Source organism: Drosophila guanche, unplaced genomic scaffold, assembly GCF_900245975.1.
Source record: "Drosophila guanche unplaced genomic scaffold, DGUA_6, whole genome shotgun sequence".
NCBI classification, from domain to species: domain Eukaryota; kingdom Metazoa; phylum Arthropoda; class Insecta; order Diptera; family Drosophilidae; genus Drosophila; species Drosophila guanche.
In genome coordinates this window covers 9,501,738-9,517,223 of record NW_022995744.1, presented here as the reverse complement: position 1 = coordinate 9,517,223, position 15,486 = coordinate 9,501,738, and the positions used below count along the sequence as shown (strand labels likewise).

The window sequence follows — 15,486 nt, the reverse complement described above, 5'->3', positions numbered from 1 at the left end:
AGCGCTTCGTATTAGATGCGACCAAAAGTGGCGGCCAAAGATGCAGGCAAACATTGCAAATATTGATTGAAATTTTAATAAGTTTTCTCGAGCAACTCCAAGGTATACCCTTGCCAGCTATTAAACTCTGTTTATTTCTGCTAAAAACTATTAAAACATTTGCATTAAAATGTTGAACAAATAATTGCTAAAAGAACATCAATAGGAGATATCTTCCTTTACAGCTGTAAAAACTGTTGAACGTTTTGGTACTTGGGAGCTTCGAATTTTAAGCTGAATTTTGGCTGGAAATGATAAAGGGGAACCCTTTTTCGTTCAAGTTAATATTTGCATTTCGACAAATGGTACGTCCATTTTTAGCACATGGATCCATGTCTGGCCCTAAATGGGCCCATAAAAAGGGAAGCCTGCACCAAGAAAGGCATCAGTCTGTGGCATCTCCTCACCTGAACGAGTCAATTAACACGAGAACATGAAGCTGACCATTGCCATCATCGGTAAGTAGCGCAGAGACCCGACAAAGGATCGGTTAATAATCCATTTGTATCCTTTATTCTTTATCCTCTTCACATTTCTACATTTGCAGCGAGCATCCTGCTCATCAGCTTGGCCGATTTGGCCACTGGTTCGGATTGTGGATGCCCAGGTACAACAACAACCACCTGCCGGACAACAACCACCTGTCCGACAACAACAACCACTTGCAGGCCAACAACAACCACATGCAGGCCAACAACAACCACATGCAGGCCAACAACAACAACAACCACTTGCAGGCCAACAACAACAACCACAACACCTTGCACGACAACAACAACAACAACCACTTGCAAGCCAACAACAAGAAGCACCACTAGGCCCACCAGGCCCACCAGGCCCACCAGGCCCACTAGGCCCACCAGGCCCACTAGGCCCACTAGGCCCACCAGGCCCACCAGGCCCACAAGGCCCACCAGGCCCACCAGGCCCACCAGGCCCACCAGGCCCACCACCACCACCAAGAAGCCTACATGCAGCGTATGCGGTCCGGGTGGTTCTGCCTGCAATGGATGCCCCGAAAGGGAGCATCTCTGCCAGGAGCTGATCAACAATGTGCGCAACATTGAGCGCAGGATTCGCCAGTGCGTGTGCGGAGAAAAGAATTGGATGCTGTAAGCTGGAAATTCCTTCAACCCACTCCCACTCCTACTACCCGTTGTGATCCGATCCCTGCCTGCTCGTCCTGGACAACGATTTTGACCCACTTAGAAGCACACCAAGCGTCCCTCAGGCTAGCGCCCTGTTGTGATCGATCCCTGCGTTGCTCACCGTGGACTATGCTTCTGACCCACAATTGTTATACCTTCATCCATTCCTGTTGTTTTAATTGACTTTTTATAGATAATAAACCCGTGCGGAATGCTGACTTTGGTCGCCTTCCAATCATTTCATACTGTTGCAAAATATTTGATAATATTTCCATTCCTAATTGAACGAATTCCTGACGCATCGGTAGTCGGAATTTGGAATATAATCGTAGATGTAGTCTCCTCCACTCATTCCCTCTGTGTTCTAGTGTTAACTCACGTCTAAAATTGTCATTTGTCACTCGATATTTATAGGTAGAAACATGGGAAAGTAAGTAAGTATATGCTGATGGGGCTAAAAATACAATTATTAAAGCCTCGGAAACTGTTTCAACTTGCAGATCCTAAGTTATGGTTATCTTCAAAGTCCAGGCGTAGTCCAAGCCCCGCTTATCCAAGTGGTTCTTGGGCGGAAACTTCACGTGCAGCTTGTTGCGGTTCGAGCTCCACTGCGAATGGAAATGATGATTATTGGAAGAAAACTCTCGGGAGAGATCAGCCTCAGTCATACCTGAACTTCAGTGTTGTCCATGCCCAGCATTGAGACTTTCGTCGTCTGTTTGGTCAGCACCTCGCCGTCGGTGCCAAAGTCGAGGCCAGTCAAGTGCACATTGCGGCTGATGGTGACCTCCTTGCCCAGCGGGTGGATGTCCAGCTCGTTGGTGTCATACGGATAGTCCAGCACAAAGGCGTAGATGGTGATGCTGCCACTGGACTCCTCAGGCTGTCCACGTGTGTACCACACATTTGGCGTCTCGGTGTCATTCTGATAGAGCCAGGGCACGCTGCCATAGACACCCTCGCCATTGAGCTTCAGCCAGCGGCCCAAGTCGTGCAGGCGCTCCTCAAAGATGGGCTGAATGGTGCCATACTTGGTGGGACCCACGTTGATCAGAACATTGCCGTTGCAGCTCACAGTGGTGACGATTTCTGAAACAATAGAAACATCAGCTACGATCAGGTATGATCAGCTTTTACGTACCCTTTATGAGCTCCTTGGAGCTCATGAAATTGGACAAACTAACATCGAAGCGTTGCCCCCAGCTGCTGCGCTCCAGCGTGAAGGCATTCTCCCACTTGTGCGACTGCAACACGCCCGGATTGAAGCGATCCGCGCAGTTGTAAAAGTCGCCGTGCGAGCAGGCTGTGCCCATGCCCCAGCGATCGTTGGTCACGACCGTGTCCCGCACGGGACTGTCGTTGTAGAGCCAGGCAATAAACTCCTCGGATTTCCAGTACTTGGCGGGTGCCTCCCAGTCCCCGTCCGACCAAATGATCTCCGGCAGATACTCCTGCACCAGCTCCAGCTGCTCCGGACGCACCTTCTGATCCACGTAGCTGTGCTGCATGAGAAGATGCAACTTGTCGTCGATCCACAGGCGATTGAACCACTCAAAGAGGGAGTAGTAAAGGCCAAACTTAAGATCGGAAACGCTGCGAACGGCTGCGGCAAGTTCCTCTGGAAGGGTACAAAGAGAACTTAGGCCGTGCCTCCAGCGCTGTGCCATGAATCAGATTACTCACTGACTATATCCCGCTTGGGTCCCACATCCATGGAGTTCCAGCTGAAGCTGTGCTTGGAGGGCCACAAGGCGAAGCCATCGTGATGCTTGCTGGTGAGTACAACATATCTGAGGGGAGGGGAAACTTGAACAGTCTGCTGGGCATCGATGAGCCACCTACCTGGCTCCACTATCTCTGAACAGCAACGCCCATTGTGTGGCATTGAAAAGCTCCGCTGTAAAGTCATCCGCAAATTCCTGATAAGTAAAGTCCGGCTTGTAGTTCCGCTGCATGAATTGTACGTACTCCGGTGTGCGCAAATCTGAAATAAACACTCAGCGAATCCAGCACTTGCCAGCTGTGTGTGTGTGTTTGTGTTTACTCACTCTTCCAATTATGCCAGAACCATTCGGAGCCAAAGCTCGGCACTGAGTATACGCCGTAGTGTAGAAATATGCCCACCTTCGCCTCATCGTACCAACGGGGCAGCGGCCTCTTGTCCAGACTGGCCCAATTCGGCTCGTAGCGGGTGCGCGGTGCCATGCCCTGTGCCATCAGCCCTAGGCCCGCGAGCAGCAGCCATAAGGGAAATCGAAATCCACATCCCATTTCTTCAATTAAGTCACTGGATACGGTACGGTTCTGGCTGTGCTTTGCCTCTGCCCCTGCCTCTGCCTTTGCTCTCCTCTGCTGTGCTCTGATTTTCTCTGCTTTGCTTTGCCTTTGCTCTGCTCTGATCTTCTCTGCTTTGCTTTGCTCTGCTCTGGCTCGCTGCACGCTCGCAGCACAACTGTGCCGAGCGCCGCTCGTATGCGCCGCTTATAGCGGAGCTCGAAGCCGAAGCTGCTAGCAGAGGCCGAAGCTGAAGCCCGGCTTCCAGTGTGAGAGGCTGGAATGCAATTGCCGGCGCTTCTCGTGCATGTCTGTGCGTGCATGACTTTGACTCTGCCTGCGTGTGTGTTCGTGTGTGTGTGTTTGTGTGCGTGGCCTGTGTAAACACAGCCGTAGATTTCCGGAGCACAGCCAAAATGTTGATAAGAGATTTCTGGCCGGACTGGGTACTCGTTTCATTTATCAGCTTTTCTAATGTGTAAACAGGTTTGGCAGTCTTCCGACGCCTGCTAATTATACACTGCCAGATTAGGGTTTAGTCGAATTGTTGGGTTGTTTGTGAAGCACAAAAGAATTCCTCATCCAATGTGCCAACATTGTACTGTTATACACTTATAACTGTTATATCCATTTTGTTGTTTACATTTACTTAATGCCACCAGCTGTTCCAGTACTTGTGGAATGGTAACATATTTTTCTATAATTACAACAACCTAAAATATCGTACAAAGTGGAGTTCAAGTTAATGTAAAGGCACTAGGACTTAGCTATAAAAAGGGTAAGCCTGCACCAAGAAAGACATCAGTCTGTGGCATCTCCACACCTGAACGAGTCAATTGCAGGAAAACATGAAGCTGACCATTGCCATCATCGGTAAGTAGCGCAAATACCCGGTTCTCCATCTCCATCTCCATCTCCACGCATCCTTCATCCTTTATCCTTTCCACATACCCACAATCGCAGCGAGCATCCTGCTCATCAGCTTGGCCGATTTGGCCACTGGATCGGCTTGTGGATGCACAGATCCAACAACAACAACCACCTGCCCGACAACAACCCCATGTCCGACCACAACCCCCTGTTCGACAACAACACCAAGAACCACTTGCAGGACAACAACCACTTGCCCGACCACAACCACATGCTCGACAACGACCCCATGCCCGACCACAACCACATGCTCGACCACAACCCCATGCCCGACAACAACAACGACAGCCCCATGCTCAACAACAACACCAAAACCTTGCACGTCAACAACCACTTGCCAGCCAATAACAACAACAACAACAACCACTCGCTCGACAACAACCAAAGCACCCACCACCTGCAGTACAACCAAAAAGCCCTGCAATACCACCAAGAAGCCTCCATGCAATACCACCAAAAAGCCCACTAAGCAAACCACCAAGAAGCCTCCTTGCAATACAACCAAAAAGCCCTGCAATACCACCAAGAAGCCGAAAACCACCAAGAAGCCAATAACCACCAAGAAGCCTCGTTGCAATACTACCAAAAAGCCCACTACCAGAACCACCAAAAGGCCCTCTTGCAATACTACCAAAAAGCCCACTACCAGAACCACCAAAAGGCCCTCTTGCAATACTACCAAAAAGCCCACTACCAGAACCACCAAAAGGCCCTCTTGCAATACTACCAAAAAGACCACTACCAGAACCACCAAAAGGCCCTCTCGCAAAACCACCAAAAGGCCCTCTCGCAAAACCACCAAGAAGCCGACCACTAAGAAGCCCACGACCAAGAGTCGCTGCGTGTGCGGTTAACCAACACTGTGGGCTCGGTTAATCAACACTGTGGGCAGCAATGAGCGCACGATCTGTGCGTGTGGAGAAAAGGATTGCCTGTTGCAAGATAGAGCATCTTTTGGCTTCTCAATCCCTGACATTATTGGAGCTCTGCCTGCTCACCCTGGACCATGATTTCGATCCAATTGTTATGTTTTTATTTATTCATAATAAACCCGTGCGGAATGCTGACTTTGGTCGTCTTCCAATCATTCCATTCTGTTTGCAAAAATGTTCGCAGTTGTAATCTACAAAGAAACATTACCTATAGTTAGATCAGTTTCTAAGAAAGAAATAATGGAAAAGTGGATCTTTATATGAAATCTAGGAGTGTTGAGAAGTGATGCAAATATTATTCCTATAATACCCAGAGGACGAAATCGTGTGCCCAACCAATATGCAAACAGAATTACAGAATTTTTTGTCACATTTAAAAAATTTATTTATTTTTTTATTGATTTTTTGATGTTTTTTATTCAACTTTTACACAGAGAAAAAATTAGATTTGCAATTTTTGCATTTGTTTTTTGTTTTGTTTTGTTTTGTTTAATTTGATTAATTAAAATTTGTTAAGTTGCTAGAATTTGTTAAGCGCTACTAAAATTTAAATTTGTTTGTTTGTTTTGTTTTTTTTTTTGTATCATCATTACATACATTCATAGTCATATAGGTAGTATATGGTATATATAATATATATCAATATTGTTTTGTCCATGGACCTGCCTGCCTGCCTACACACACTCGTATCATAATGGAAACGGTTAAACGATTACTTAGTCACATAGCTAAAAGGGTGTACAACATAGACTGGCATTAACTGGGACGCTAAACAACACTCTTCCTTTCTTCTATTTTGCAGGGCAGCATACCAATATTCCAATCCAAAAACGAGACGATACCAATAAATGAAACTGAAATCTCCGCTCAGATTACACATGGTGGGATAATCGTTTGAGTAGAACTTCCTATCGAGAGGCGCGGATGCAATTGGAATGCAATTTTAAAATATAAATTTATGTGGTATGTATTTTATTTGTTGTTTGTTTTTTATATGCAGATCTGTCTGATGGTCGGGAGTGTGTGGATGCGGAAGCGCGTCGCTTAATTGATTTGTAATTTGATTCTTGAATTCTTTAATTGGTTCCCTTGAACAACACACATACAGATACGCACATTGATAATATACATACAATAGTAATGGTAATCGTAATATTTGTTTGCTTAGTCGCTAACTCTGTAGTCCGTAATAGAATATGTAAAAATTCTACAATATATAGCCATAAATCTATTGTATATAGAATATTTACTTTCTCTTGCTTATGCGCTTGATACTTGTCACGATTTCGCCTTTCTGTTTACTTTTTGTTTCAATGCATCTCTTGTTATCTTTCTTCGTTCAGTTATCATTATTGTTTACAAAATACTTTGAGGAGCACTGGACGTGTCTAAGATTCTTCCTGCCATCTGCCTTACACTTTATCCATGAGAACGAAACGAAAACCATCTCTCCATCTACGTTAAAAATCCAAGAGGGAAACCCTAGCTGGTTCCCTAATTCCGTAACAACATCAAAAGCGTACTACAAAGCCAACTCAAAGAAGGTTTCAGGTATGTCATATATATGTACTTCGGGAGCTCTACACTACAACTTAAAGGTGTGTCCTACAATATCTCTGCGTGTGGGGGGGGGGGGGCTCTAATACTCGTGATCGAAAAAAAGAACAATTGAATAATATTTTGCATATTTCGTGTAGCTTTTGCTTTTTGTTTTGTTTCTGTTTGTAAGTTACATTTATTTAAGTTTACTTGTTATTATTTAATAGATCACATTCATGGTTCTATTTCTTCACTTGCTCTATTTATGTTCACATTTAATTCGTAATACAGTACATATATCGATTGGTTTTCTCTCTTTTTTTGTTTTGTTTTGTTTATCATTTACTTGTTATTGCTGCTACGGTGGCCCTATTTACATAACACTAGACATATATCTACTTTTGTGTACGAGTGTGTGTGTCTGTCTGTCTCTGATGCTCGAAGGGGAATTATTGATTGGGTTTGGATACTTGAGTCTGAGATGGCTAAAACACATGTTAGCATTTGTAAAGCAACGATTTGTAATACCTAAATGTTACGTATGAGTTCTACACCGCTTGTTATCGAGATCTTTGTGGGATTGATTGATTTGATTGATTGATAATTATTGATGGATTTGATGATTTACTTTTAAGCTACTCGTAAATTCTTTTTGTTTTTTTTGTTTACCTTGCGTGCGTGTGTTTTTGTGGGGGTATGAGTAAAAACTACAATTTAATTTGTCGAATACTTGGGAATCTGCTTAGATTTCGTGCAACCACTTCCCGATGTTCTCTTGTTCAGATATTATCGATTACCAATTACAGTTGGATTCTGTTCCGATTTTTTTCACTTTGTTTTCTTCGTTATTCTACGCTAAAAATTATTTTAAAATTTATTAACACAGATGACTTTATATTTTTCCGAAAGTTTGCCTCTTCCTTTTCCACTTTAGTTACCCATTTTTTTTGTCAATCATTTTTTTAGTTTTTTCTTTAATTTTTTATAAATAATTTCACTGCTCTCCGATCATTTGTAATCCAAAAAACAATTCGTTTTGCCAACTATCTAGCCGAAAGTTATCCACACATGTATATAGGTTAATATCTGGGTTGTTTTGGAACCGATATTGATCGCCTCATTGTTGTGTTGCGTTGCAATTGGTTTTTATTAACTAAACTCCGGATAAACACACAGCTACGCACATTGAATGAATTTTTCTGCTGGATTTTCGACATTGCTTGTTTTTAATATTAAAATCTTAAAAACTAGAAACACATCGAATATTAGAAATATTTTATCTTCCATATATATATATATATATATATATATATAGATATATGCAGCTACCCTCTATGGGGCTGCTGCGATCTCTGTAGCAAAGTTTGAAACTTTGCGCGCAAACATAATTATTTATAGTATTGATTAAAATAATAATACAAAGATTAATCGTAATTGGTGGAAATATTGTTTGAGAATTCCAGTTGGTTCTATTGTTGGTTTGGATTTTACTCTCTCTATCCATCCAGCAGCTGGTTTTGCTTTTGGGCGTCACCAATGGGATGGATATTTCTTTTACTCTTTTTTTAATACTCTCCAAACTATGATTTTCCGAATCTCTAGTTGGTTTTTCTTTCTGTGGGTGTACGTGTTTGGGTCTATGTTTTTTTTAATGTTCGTGTGTTTTGTATGCGTTTTCTTTTTCAATATTCATAATTATTATATAATATCACATCAACTTTGTTTTTTTTTTTCATTTGTTATTATGCATGACCTCCTTGCGGCCCCTCGCCGTGGAGCTCTACTGCTTATTGTTTTCCTCTCATGCCGGTTTATAAAGATCTTTTGTTTGCCAGTGTCTGCGATGATGATGGTATGCACATCCGTACACTAATAAATACTCTATGATCCCGTCTGCGTGTGGGGTTACATTTTGCCCTTCTGCTCACAACGGGTCCCCGACAACCGCTCACTGAGTGAAGTTATTTTACTCTCTGACAGTTTACATCTCTTTTTTACAATATTTTGAATATTATTCTTATGGTTTTTTGTGTGCCGCCCGTCCGTCCATGCGGCCGTTCCTCCTCTTTTTATAATTTTTCGATTTATATTTTCCAAAAAGTACCTTTTTTTTAAGCCAAAAGTCAGTCCAATAAGAGTTTTGAGTTGCCTGCAACTGCAGTTGATTTGTTTTTGTTTGTTTGTTGGGTTTTCTTCCTCTAGAGGAGGTTTTTTCAAAATAATTGTTGGTTAGAGTTGAGTTTTGTTTTTGTTTTGTTGATTTGTTGCTTGCAGGATTGGTTGATTGGTTGATAGTTGTGGTCCAAAGTTGTTGCCTCTACGGTTAAACGTTTCCTGACTAATCAGGATGAAGATCTTTGATGGAACGCCTTCCATGCGCGTTCCTGTGCACCCCAAGCAAACAGGGACGTGGACGCGAGTGTGGACGGGGGTCAGTGCTGCTGCTACTTCGGCTTTTCGGCTTTTCGGCTGCTGTTACTGTTTTTCGGAGGGATTGAGTATTGAGTAGCGCCTCTGTGTCCACACATCCACACCCACGTCCCCGCCCATGTGCCTGCGGCTGCCTCACTCCGATGAGTATAGCTTGTTCTTGGTCAGTGTGAAATCGGGACTGATGTTGATGGTGTTGCTACGTGTGAGATTTCTGCGGAACAAGAAAATGTCACAGATTAACAGGGTTTCTCCCTTGGTGGTTACTTGACTCTACTTACTTGAGAAACTGTGGCAGCTTCGAGGTCCAGCCGCTATTGTCCTGCTTCAGTGTCAAGTACAGCTCGAAGATTGACACAGTGTCTGGGTCCACTTTGAACGAGGCAATGCGCCTGTGTGGGTAGAAGAGAATCATTAGCAAAGCTTCAAAGGGGTTAAGCCATCTCTCCACACTCACCTGACTTTGTTCGGCTCGCTCTCAAACTCAATGAAGAGCGTGCAGGCGCGCTCGCCACATGGCTCCCGGTCCGACATGCGAATAATCTCGGCGGCAATGCGCTCCGTGAGATCAGCGGGCAGGTTCACCTCGGTGCAGGCCAGGTGGCGCTGCTTGGCGTCACGCAGCTGGAACTGCAGCTCCTGCGACAGGTCCCGCACGGCGCTGGCGCTCACGTCGTCCATGTTGTCGGCGGCCCCAAAGCGAGCCCCTGCCGTCGATTGCAGTGGCGAAGCCGGCATGGGGCTGGGCCCAGGTCCGTGGCCATGTCCCGGATGGTGGGCGGTGCTGGCCAGCACGTTGGTCATGTAGGCGTGGTGGTAGGCAGCAGAGCTGCCATTGACCACGTCGAAGCTGGCGGCCACCGCGGACTGCTTCCCAGAGCCGGCCACTGGGGGTGCCATCGGCACCGTCGGCCGCGTGTTGAGTGCCTGCTGCTGTCGCATGTGCAGCACGGAAGCGGGATGCCCGTCCACAACGTCTGCGTCCAGTGCGGCGTCGACGTCTGCCGCGTGCTCCTCCTCCTCCAGCTGATGCGACGCGGTGGATGCAACGCCCGAACTCGGCCAGTCTGCAACGGAAAGGGGAGAAGAGAGAGCGGGGTTCAGATTACTGATTCGTTGTTCATCGACCGGCGAAAGGGCAAGAGAAAATGCAAAAAGGAGAATTTACAAAGAGGAAGAAGAGGAGAATACAAAAAAAAATCAGCTGATGTCTTGAGGTTCGAGACCCACACGGATTTTCACTCGTATTTCCACTCAAGGCACTGCGCAGACTCCACTCGAATTACTTCCACGGAGCGCTGGAGCGCGGGGCAGCACGAAATCACCTGGCAACAACAGCTGGAAATCAGCCGTTTGCTGTGCACTCTCTGTCGCTTATGCTGCCTTCGCTGCTTCTTCCGCCTGCTTCTCTGCGTTTCCAGCTGACGACTGTCCCCCTTTTCGCCTCTCTCGCAGTCAGCAGATTTTGCCATTCCGCTTTCTGCTTTCCTCATCTCCCCCTTGAACATTATATGACGTCTTCCTCATTTTGCCTTTACTTTACTGCACAGTATTTTTTGTTATTTCTTATGCTTTGTTTTATTACACCACCAGTGACAGAGTACAGTGGGACAAACAAGCGAGAGACACGCACTTTGAAATTTGCTTATGTATTACTGTTTCTTCGGATAATGGTAGAGCACCGTCACTTATGCCGAATTCCCGTTTCATCCCATTGTCTTTCGTTTAATGTGTGTACTTATGTATGCGTGTATAAAAAGCAGTTACATTGCCTCTCCACATTGTTTGTGTTCGTAGGTGTGTGCAAGTACAAATTAACTGCTTTGCCTCGACGTCTCGTCGAGCGTCTTGTAATTAGCGCGGAAACTCTTTAAAGAGCCACGCCGTGCCACCCCCCGCCGACATAAACCATTGTACACAATCATTGCAGCGTCGCTGCTGTTGAATGGACAATTTGCTCTCTCGTTAGCTTCGTATCTCTCTCACCCCATCCACGCTCAGGTTCTCTCCCCACTGTCTGTCTCTATCACACTGCACACTGCATGGCATGGCAGAGCAGAGCATACATAAATACCACATACACCCGCGTAATTAAGAAATTAACGGCACATGTTTGCGGCTCTCCATGTGTCCACATGTGTGCGACGTTCCCATTCTCTCTCTCTCTCTCTCTCTCTGTCTTGCTGTTCCTCATTCACAGCACAGCGTGTGTTATTGGATTTTGTCAATTGAGCGCTGTCTCCTCCGTCCCTGTCGTCGCACAAGAGAGAGAGGGGAAAAGGGTTATTTTCGTGCAAAGTCAGGAAAGCGAAAGCCAAAAGGAACGGGAATGAAACAGAGACAAGCGACCACCAATACACATTTAATTGCAAAGTACTCATCCGAGACCAAGCCGCATATTTAGTTGGCACCTCTCTCTCTCTCACTCTCTCCAAAGCTAGACATACATTCGGTGTTTGTGACTGTGGGGTGGGAGAGTGCGATCTGGAAGAGAATCACCTTTGATTGCCAGAGCCGGTAAATGGAAAAGAGAGTGAGTGCGAAAGCGACAGGTACAGCTACTTAGCGTCATCTTACGCTCAGTTCGCGTCTCCCGTCGAAGAAAAGTGTTGCTTTTTGCTTTCGCTGATCGTTAATATCGTTTACGGGTACAGAAAACACGCTAATCGGTGATTTAATTGGTGGCATATGAACATATCCGCTGACCCCACATCTTTACGCGTTTGTGTACATGTTAGTTTGTGAATCAATAAACGAGTTTATAAATTATTCATTAAAACCAATTTTGGAAGTCATTCGCCCCTGATTGGAATCTTGGCAAGGGCTACGAATCAATGTTCCACACAAACAACACACCCAAATAGCAAAACGTACGTACACTAGCAAAAACAGATATTCGTACGTACATTAGTGTGCGTGCATGTAAAATAGTGGATGGTGGAGAACATTTTAAATCAAATTCGGTAATTAAACTCTGTTTCTCTTTGCAGATTCAACAATTGGAGTGCAAATATTGATATTATGGGTATGCAAATACATATTTAAATTGATTTTATTTTATTTAAATACCTGGGAATATTCGTTGCTATCGAGGGTGTACGAATAATTATGGCACCCACTGTACACACACAACCTTTTTCGAGTGCCCCAAAATCCCTCACACAGAGAGGCAGAGAATGGCCATATCGGTGGTGGGCATAACTAATGTTTATTCAAAGAAATTAAGTAATTAATTAAACAACATTATTGCCACACACACACACACACACGCACGTACAGATGATGGAGTCTTCTCCCCAGAGCCATCCATGGTGCTCCACCATTTGACTAGGACATGAATATGCATGGCCATGGCGGTGGCACAAGTGTGAGAGATCTGGCTCTGACTCTCGGATGTCCTTCGAAATAAAATTGCATGCGCTCAGTCAGTCATGAAATTAAATTGACTGCAAATACAGCGGGCGGGAGGCAGGAAGGGGATTCCAGCCGGAGGGAGCGAGAGAGTCAGCCAGCCAGCCAGCCAGCCAGCATGCACATACACATAACTGTGAATGCTCTGCTGTGTGTGAGTGTGTGTGACATGTTGTTGCATATCGTCGTTGACGTTGCCACAGAGAGTTCTTGTGCTCGCCTTTGGCTGATTTTACATTTTCCACACAGACAGACAGGAGGGACGGGGTGGACCGCACCGTCTAATTTGCACAACTCTTTTCTTTTGCCGCTTGCCTTGGCAAAGTTTAAAGTGACAGGATTAACAGGATGTTGCATAATCCGACCGTCAGACACATGAACAGGATATGCCTGCATGGCCCAGACAGGAACAGGAACATGACAGGACGGAGCACGGCGTTCTTTCACGACACACACACAAAAAATGCATAATGCAAATTACACTTTGGCAACCCTCCGAAAAAAGCTTTCACAGGATTTACATACGAACATGGGAAAATATGTACATACACGGGTTGTCCAAAAAGTGCTTAAACCGCCGGAAAATATTCATTCTGTTCGGCGTTTTTTTCAACAGCGGTAAAATAATATTCCGTCACAATGTGAAATGAAATACTTTTTGAAACTGTGATGACAATCTTTGCTAAGAGCAGATAAAGTTTAAAAAATAAGAGAAAACTGCCAAATTGATTGAAAAATCATTCGATTCAAATAATTTGAAAAGCAAGTCTAAATTTGTAGATTCTTCTCCCAAATGCGGAACACTGGAATCAAGAGCCACTTCAGTTTATATTTTTTACATTTTACTACCCAATCACAGGGTCAGAGAACTACCTCGGCGAATGGACCTAATCAAATCAGAATATCACTCGAAGAAGCATTCCAATGCGAAGCACAAGGCAAATCCATCAAAATTTTCCATTTGTTGAGAAAAACACTTCACTTGAATAAATGTATCTTATAATCCCTGGAAAATTTGCTGCAAAAACATCAAATGAAATGTTTCCTTCCCGTACAGCCGTAAAATTAATTGAATCAAAAAATGGCCCATAAACATGAAAAATAAAAACGTTCGTGGCCCATTAAAAAAGTATCCGAAATGGGGCCTACTTCTTTTTATTCTCTAAAGAAACTGGCCCCGCCGAATGTATGGATACAGCGGCGGCTCACAAAGTCGTATACACTGACCTCAAGTTGCCCAGTTAATGCTTTTCGAATATTTAAATTAACCAAGTTTTTTTGCTTGCTTTTTTTTTTGATTAAGCAAACATCACATTTTTTATTGTAATTGATTTTTTTGTTGTTGCCTGATTAGACTCTGGCCACCGATTAACTTAATAGCGGAATAATAGAAATTATTTTCTCTGGCAACTATTTTTAACCGCATCGCATACAAATGCCTTTCAGCCCAAAACTGTGTTTTAACAAACGCTCGGCTGCTGCTGCTGCTGTTGCTGTTCCCAACGTTTGTTTGTTCAAGCCCCAACAATGGGAATAAATTATCAGTTTGTCGACAGTTTCTACGCGATTTAGTCGCTCATTTAAAAAGTTACTAGAATGAAACCTGCCATTTATTTTCCCTTAGAATTATTTGAATTATAGCCGTTGGTATTTTCTTTGTGGGATCTACACAAGCAATTGAAACACATTCGAACACACAAAACGAACAGAACTTAAATTTAAAAAAACTTGTCGAAAAAACAACCAAGAATGTGCGCTTTTCTTTAGCTAAATTTTTGTAACACTTTTCACTTTGTCTTGGTTACTCACCTTTGATTTTGTTAACACCGAATTTTCCCTGAATGTGATTTTGTACTGAGAGCACTTCCATCTTCATAGAATCGCCGTTTGGTCTGCTGCAACCGCGCTTAACCGTTGCCGCTCTTGCTGCTCGAGTGCCTGGTGTGTGCTCTTGTTGTGTGGCTGTGTGTGTACACACTACTGTGGGTTGTGTGTGGCTTGTGTGTGTTCTTCTAGAAATGCACTTTAATCACAAAAAACTTTGATTTGATTTGAAGTCCTCCGCAAAAGAGGAATTTCACGGTGCCACGGGCTATATGCGGATTATACGAATTCGGAATCGGATTTTCACTTGACTGCCCGGCGTCTCGTTTGTCGCGCCGCTCAACAAACAATTGGAAAAAGTATCAACAACTAAATTTGTTATTCTAGTTAAACGTTTAAATTTAATACATTCTAAAAGTCAACGGAAATTGCCGCCCCGTCCCGCTGCCTCTCTCTCTCTCTCTCTCTCACACTCTCGCTCTGTCTCTGCCTTCGTCGTTCTTTTTCATTCACGCACAGCACATGGTTCGTTCTGTTCTTTTTCTGATTCTTGTCGGAGTTGTAGTTGTTGCTCGGTTAGGTGCTACATATGGCTTGTGTGTGTGGGGGTGCTGCATCCGTGTGCTTGCCCGTTGGATGTGGTGCGTGTGGCGGCCGTTGGAGCTCTGTTTTTAGCTTTTGCCGTTTCTCTGCCTTTTGCTGCTTCTTTCTGTGCTTGTGCCTGTTCTGTTCTGTTTCTCTGCTGCCTGCCTGCTGCTCGCTACAGGGAGAGACTTTCCGGCTAGCTGTGCTCTGTGCTGCTGCTGCTCCACTCAAAACGCGCGGCGGTTCTCTCACGGCTCAGCTGTGTGTGCTGTGATTCTGCTGCCGCTGAGGAGAGCTTGGGACAACGACGGCGACGACGGGCAACTTCTGTGGCGTGGCGTGGCGTGGCGGAGCGGAGCAGTTTTCCAATTTTC

The 15,486-nt window shown here is 44.6% G+C and overlaps 4 protein-coding genes across 6 annotated transcripts; 2 read left to right on the top strand and 2 right to left on the bottom strand.

Annotated features, from left to right (window-relative positions):
• The first annotated feature begins 364 nt into the window (after positions 1 to 364).
• Positions 365 to 1,445, top strand: LOC117580552 (salivary glue protein Sgs-3-like). The gene is made up of 3 exons (XM_034267152.1): positions 365 to 497; positions 587 to 740; positions 795 to 1,445. Exons 1-3 carry the CDS (start codon positions 473 to 475, stop codon positions 1,153 to 1,155), a joined length of 540 nt encoding a protein of 179 aa, XP_034123043.1. The 5' UTR covers positions 365 to 472; the 3' UTR covers positions 1,156 to 1,445.
• A 129-nt stretch (positions 1,446 to 1,574) lies between these two features.
• On the bottom strand, positions 1,575 to 3,556 carry LOC117580153 (putative alpha-L-fucosidase). The gene is made up of 6 exons (XM_034266467.1): positions 3,236 to 3,556; positions 3,030 to 3,171; positions 2,871 to 2,977; positions 2,329 to 2,805; positions 1,858 to 2,276; positions 1,575 to 1,795 (listed from the first exon to the last, which is right to left on the bottom strand). The coding sequence occupies exons 1-6, from the start codon at positions 3,456 to 3,458 to the stop codon at positions 1,691 to 1,693; spliced, it is 1,473 nt and encodes a 490-aa protein (XP_034122358.1). The 5' UTR covers positions 3,459 to 3,556; the 3' UTR covers positions 1,575 to 1,690.
• A 695-nt stretch (positions 3,557 to 4,251) lies between these two features.
• On the top strand, positions 4,252 to 5,498 carry LOC117580157 (putative uncharacterized protein DDB_G0286901). Its single transcript, XM_034266474.1, has 2 exons — positions 4,252 to 4,334; positions 4,425 to 5,498. The coding sequence occupies exon 2, from the start codon at positions 4,477 to 4,479 to the stop codon at positions 4,858 to 4,860; it is 384 nt and encodes a 127-aa protein (XP_034122365.1). The 5' UTR covers positions 4,252 to 4,334; positions 4,425 to 4,476; the 3' UTR covers positions 4,861 to 5,498.
• A 3,196-nt stretch (positions 5,499 to 8,694) lies between these two features.
• On the bottom strand, positions 8,695 to 14,662 carry LOC117580154 (protein charybde). 3 transcript variants are annotated; one of them, XM_034266469.1, is made up of 4 exons: positions 14,513 to 14,662; positions 9,750 to 10,359; positions 9,574 to 9,684; positions 8,695 to 9,506 (listed from the first exon to the last, which is right to left on the bottom strand). In XM_034266469.1, exons 1-4 carry the CDS (start codon positions 14,577 to 14,579, stop codon positions 9,428 to 9,430), a joined length of 867 nt encoding a protein of 288 aa, XP_034122360.1. In that variant the 5' UTR covers positions 14,580 to 14,662; the 3' UTR covers positions 8,695 to 9,427. The 3 variants fall into 3 exon arrangements, with proteins under 3 accessions (XP_034122360.1, XP_034122359.1, XP_034122361.1); XM_034266468.1 differs by having other exon boundaries at positions 9,750 to 10,362; positions 14,513 to 14,658; XM_034266470.1 differs by lacking the exon at positions 14,513 to 14,662 and adding an exon at positions 13,253 to 13,310.
• Positions 14,663 to 15,486: the final 824 nt, after the last annotated feature.

Coding starts and splice junctions, on each gene's coding strand:
- LOC117580552 (XM_034267152.1), top strand. CDS start 473: ATGAAGCTGACCATTGCCATCATCG. Junction 498..586: donor GCTGACCATTGCCATCATCG/GTAAGTAGCGCA, acceptor CTACATTTGCAG/CGAGCATCCTGCTCATCAGC. Junction 741..794: donor ACATGCAGGCCAACAACAAC/CACATGCAGGCC, acceptor AACAACAACCAC/AACACCTTGCACGACAACAA.
- LOC117580153 (XM_034266467.1), bottom strand. CDS start 3,458: ATGGGATGTGGATTTCGATTTCCCTTATGGCTGCTGCTCGCGGGCCTA. Junction 3,172..3,235: donor GTTCTGGCATAATTGGAAGA/GTGAGTAAACAC, acceptor TGTTTATTTCAG/ATTTGCGCACACCGGAGTAC. Junction 2,806..2,870: donor ACCCAAGCGGGATATAGTCA/GTGAGTAATCTG, acceptor GTACCCTTCCAG/AGGAACTTGCCGCAGCCGTT.
- LOC117580157 (XM_034266474.1), top strand. CDS start 4,477: ATGCACAGATCCAACAACAACAACCACCTGCCCGACAACAACCCCATG.
- LOC117580154 (XM_034266468.1), bottom strand. CDS start 14,579: ATGAAGATGGAAGTGCTCTCAGTACAAAATCACATTCAGGGAAAATTC. Junction 10,363..14,512: donor CGGTGTTAACAAAATCAAAG/GTGAGTAACCAA, acceptor CCCTTTCCGTTG/CAGACTGGCCGAGTTCGGGC. Junction 9,685..9,749: donor AGCGAGCCGAACAAAGTCAG/GTGAGTGTGGAG, acceptor CTACCCACACAG/GCGCATTGCCTCGTTCAAAG.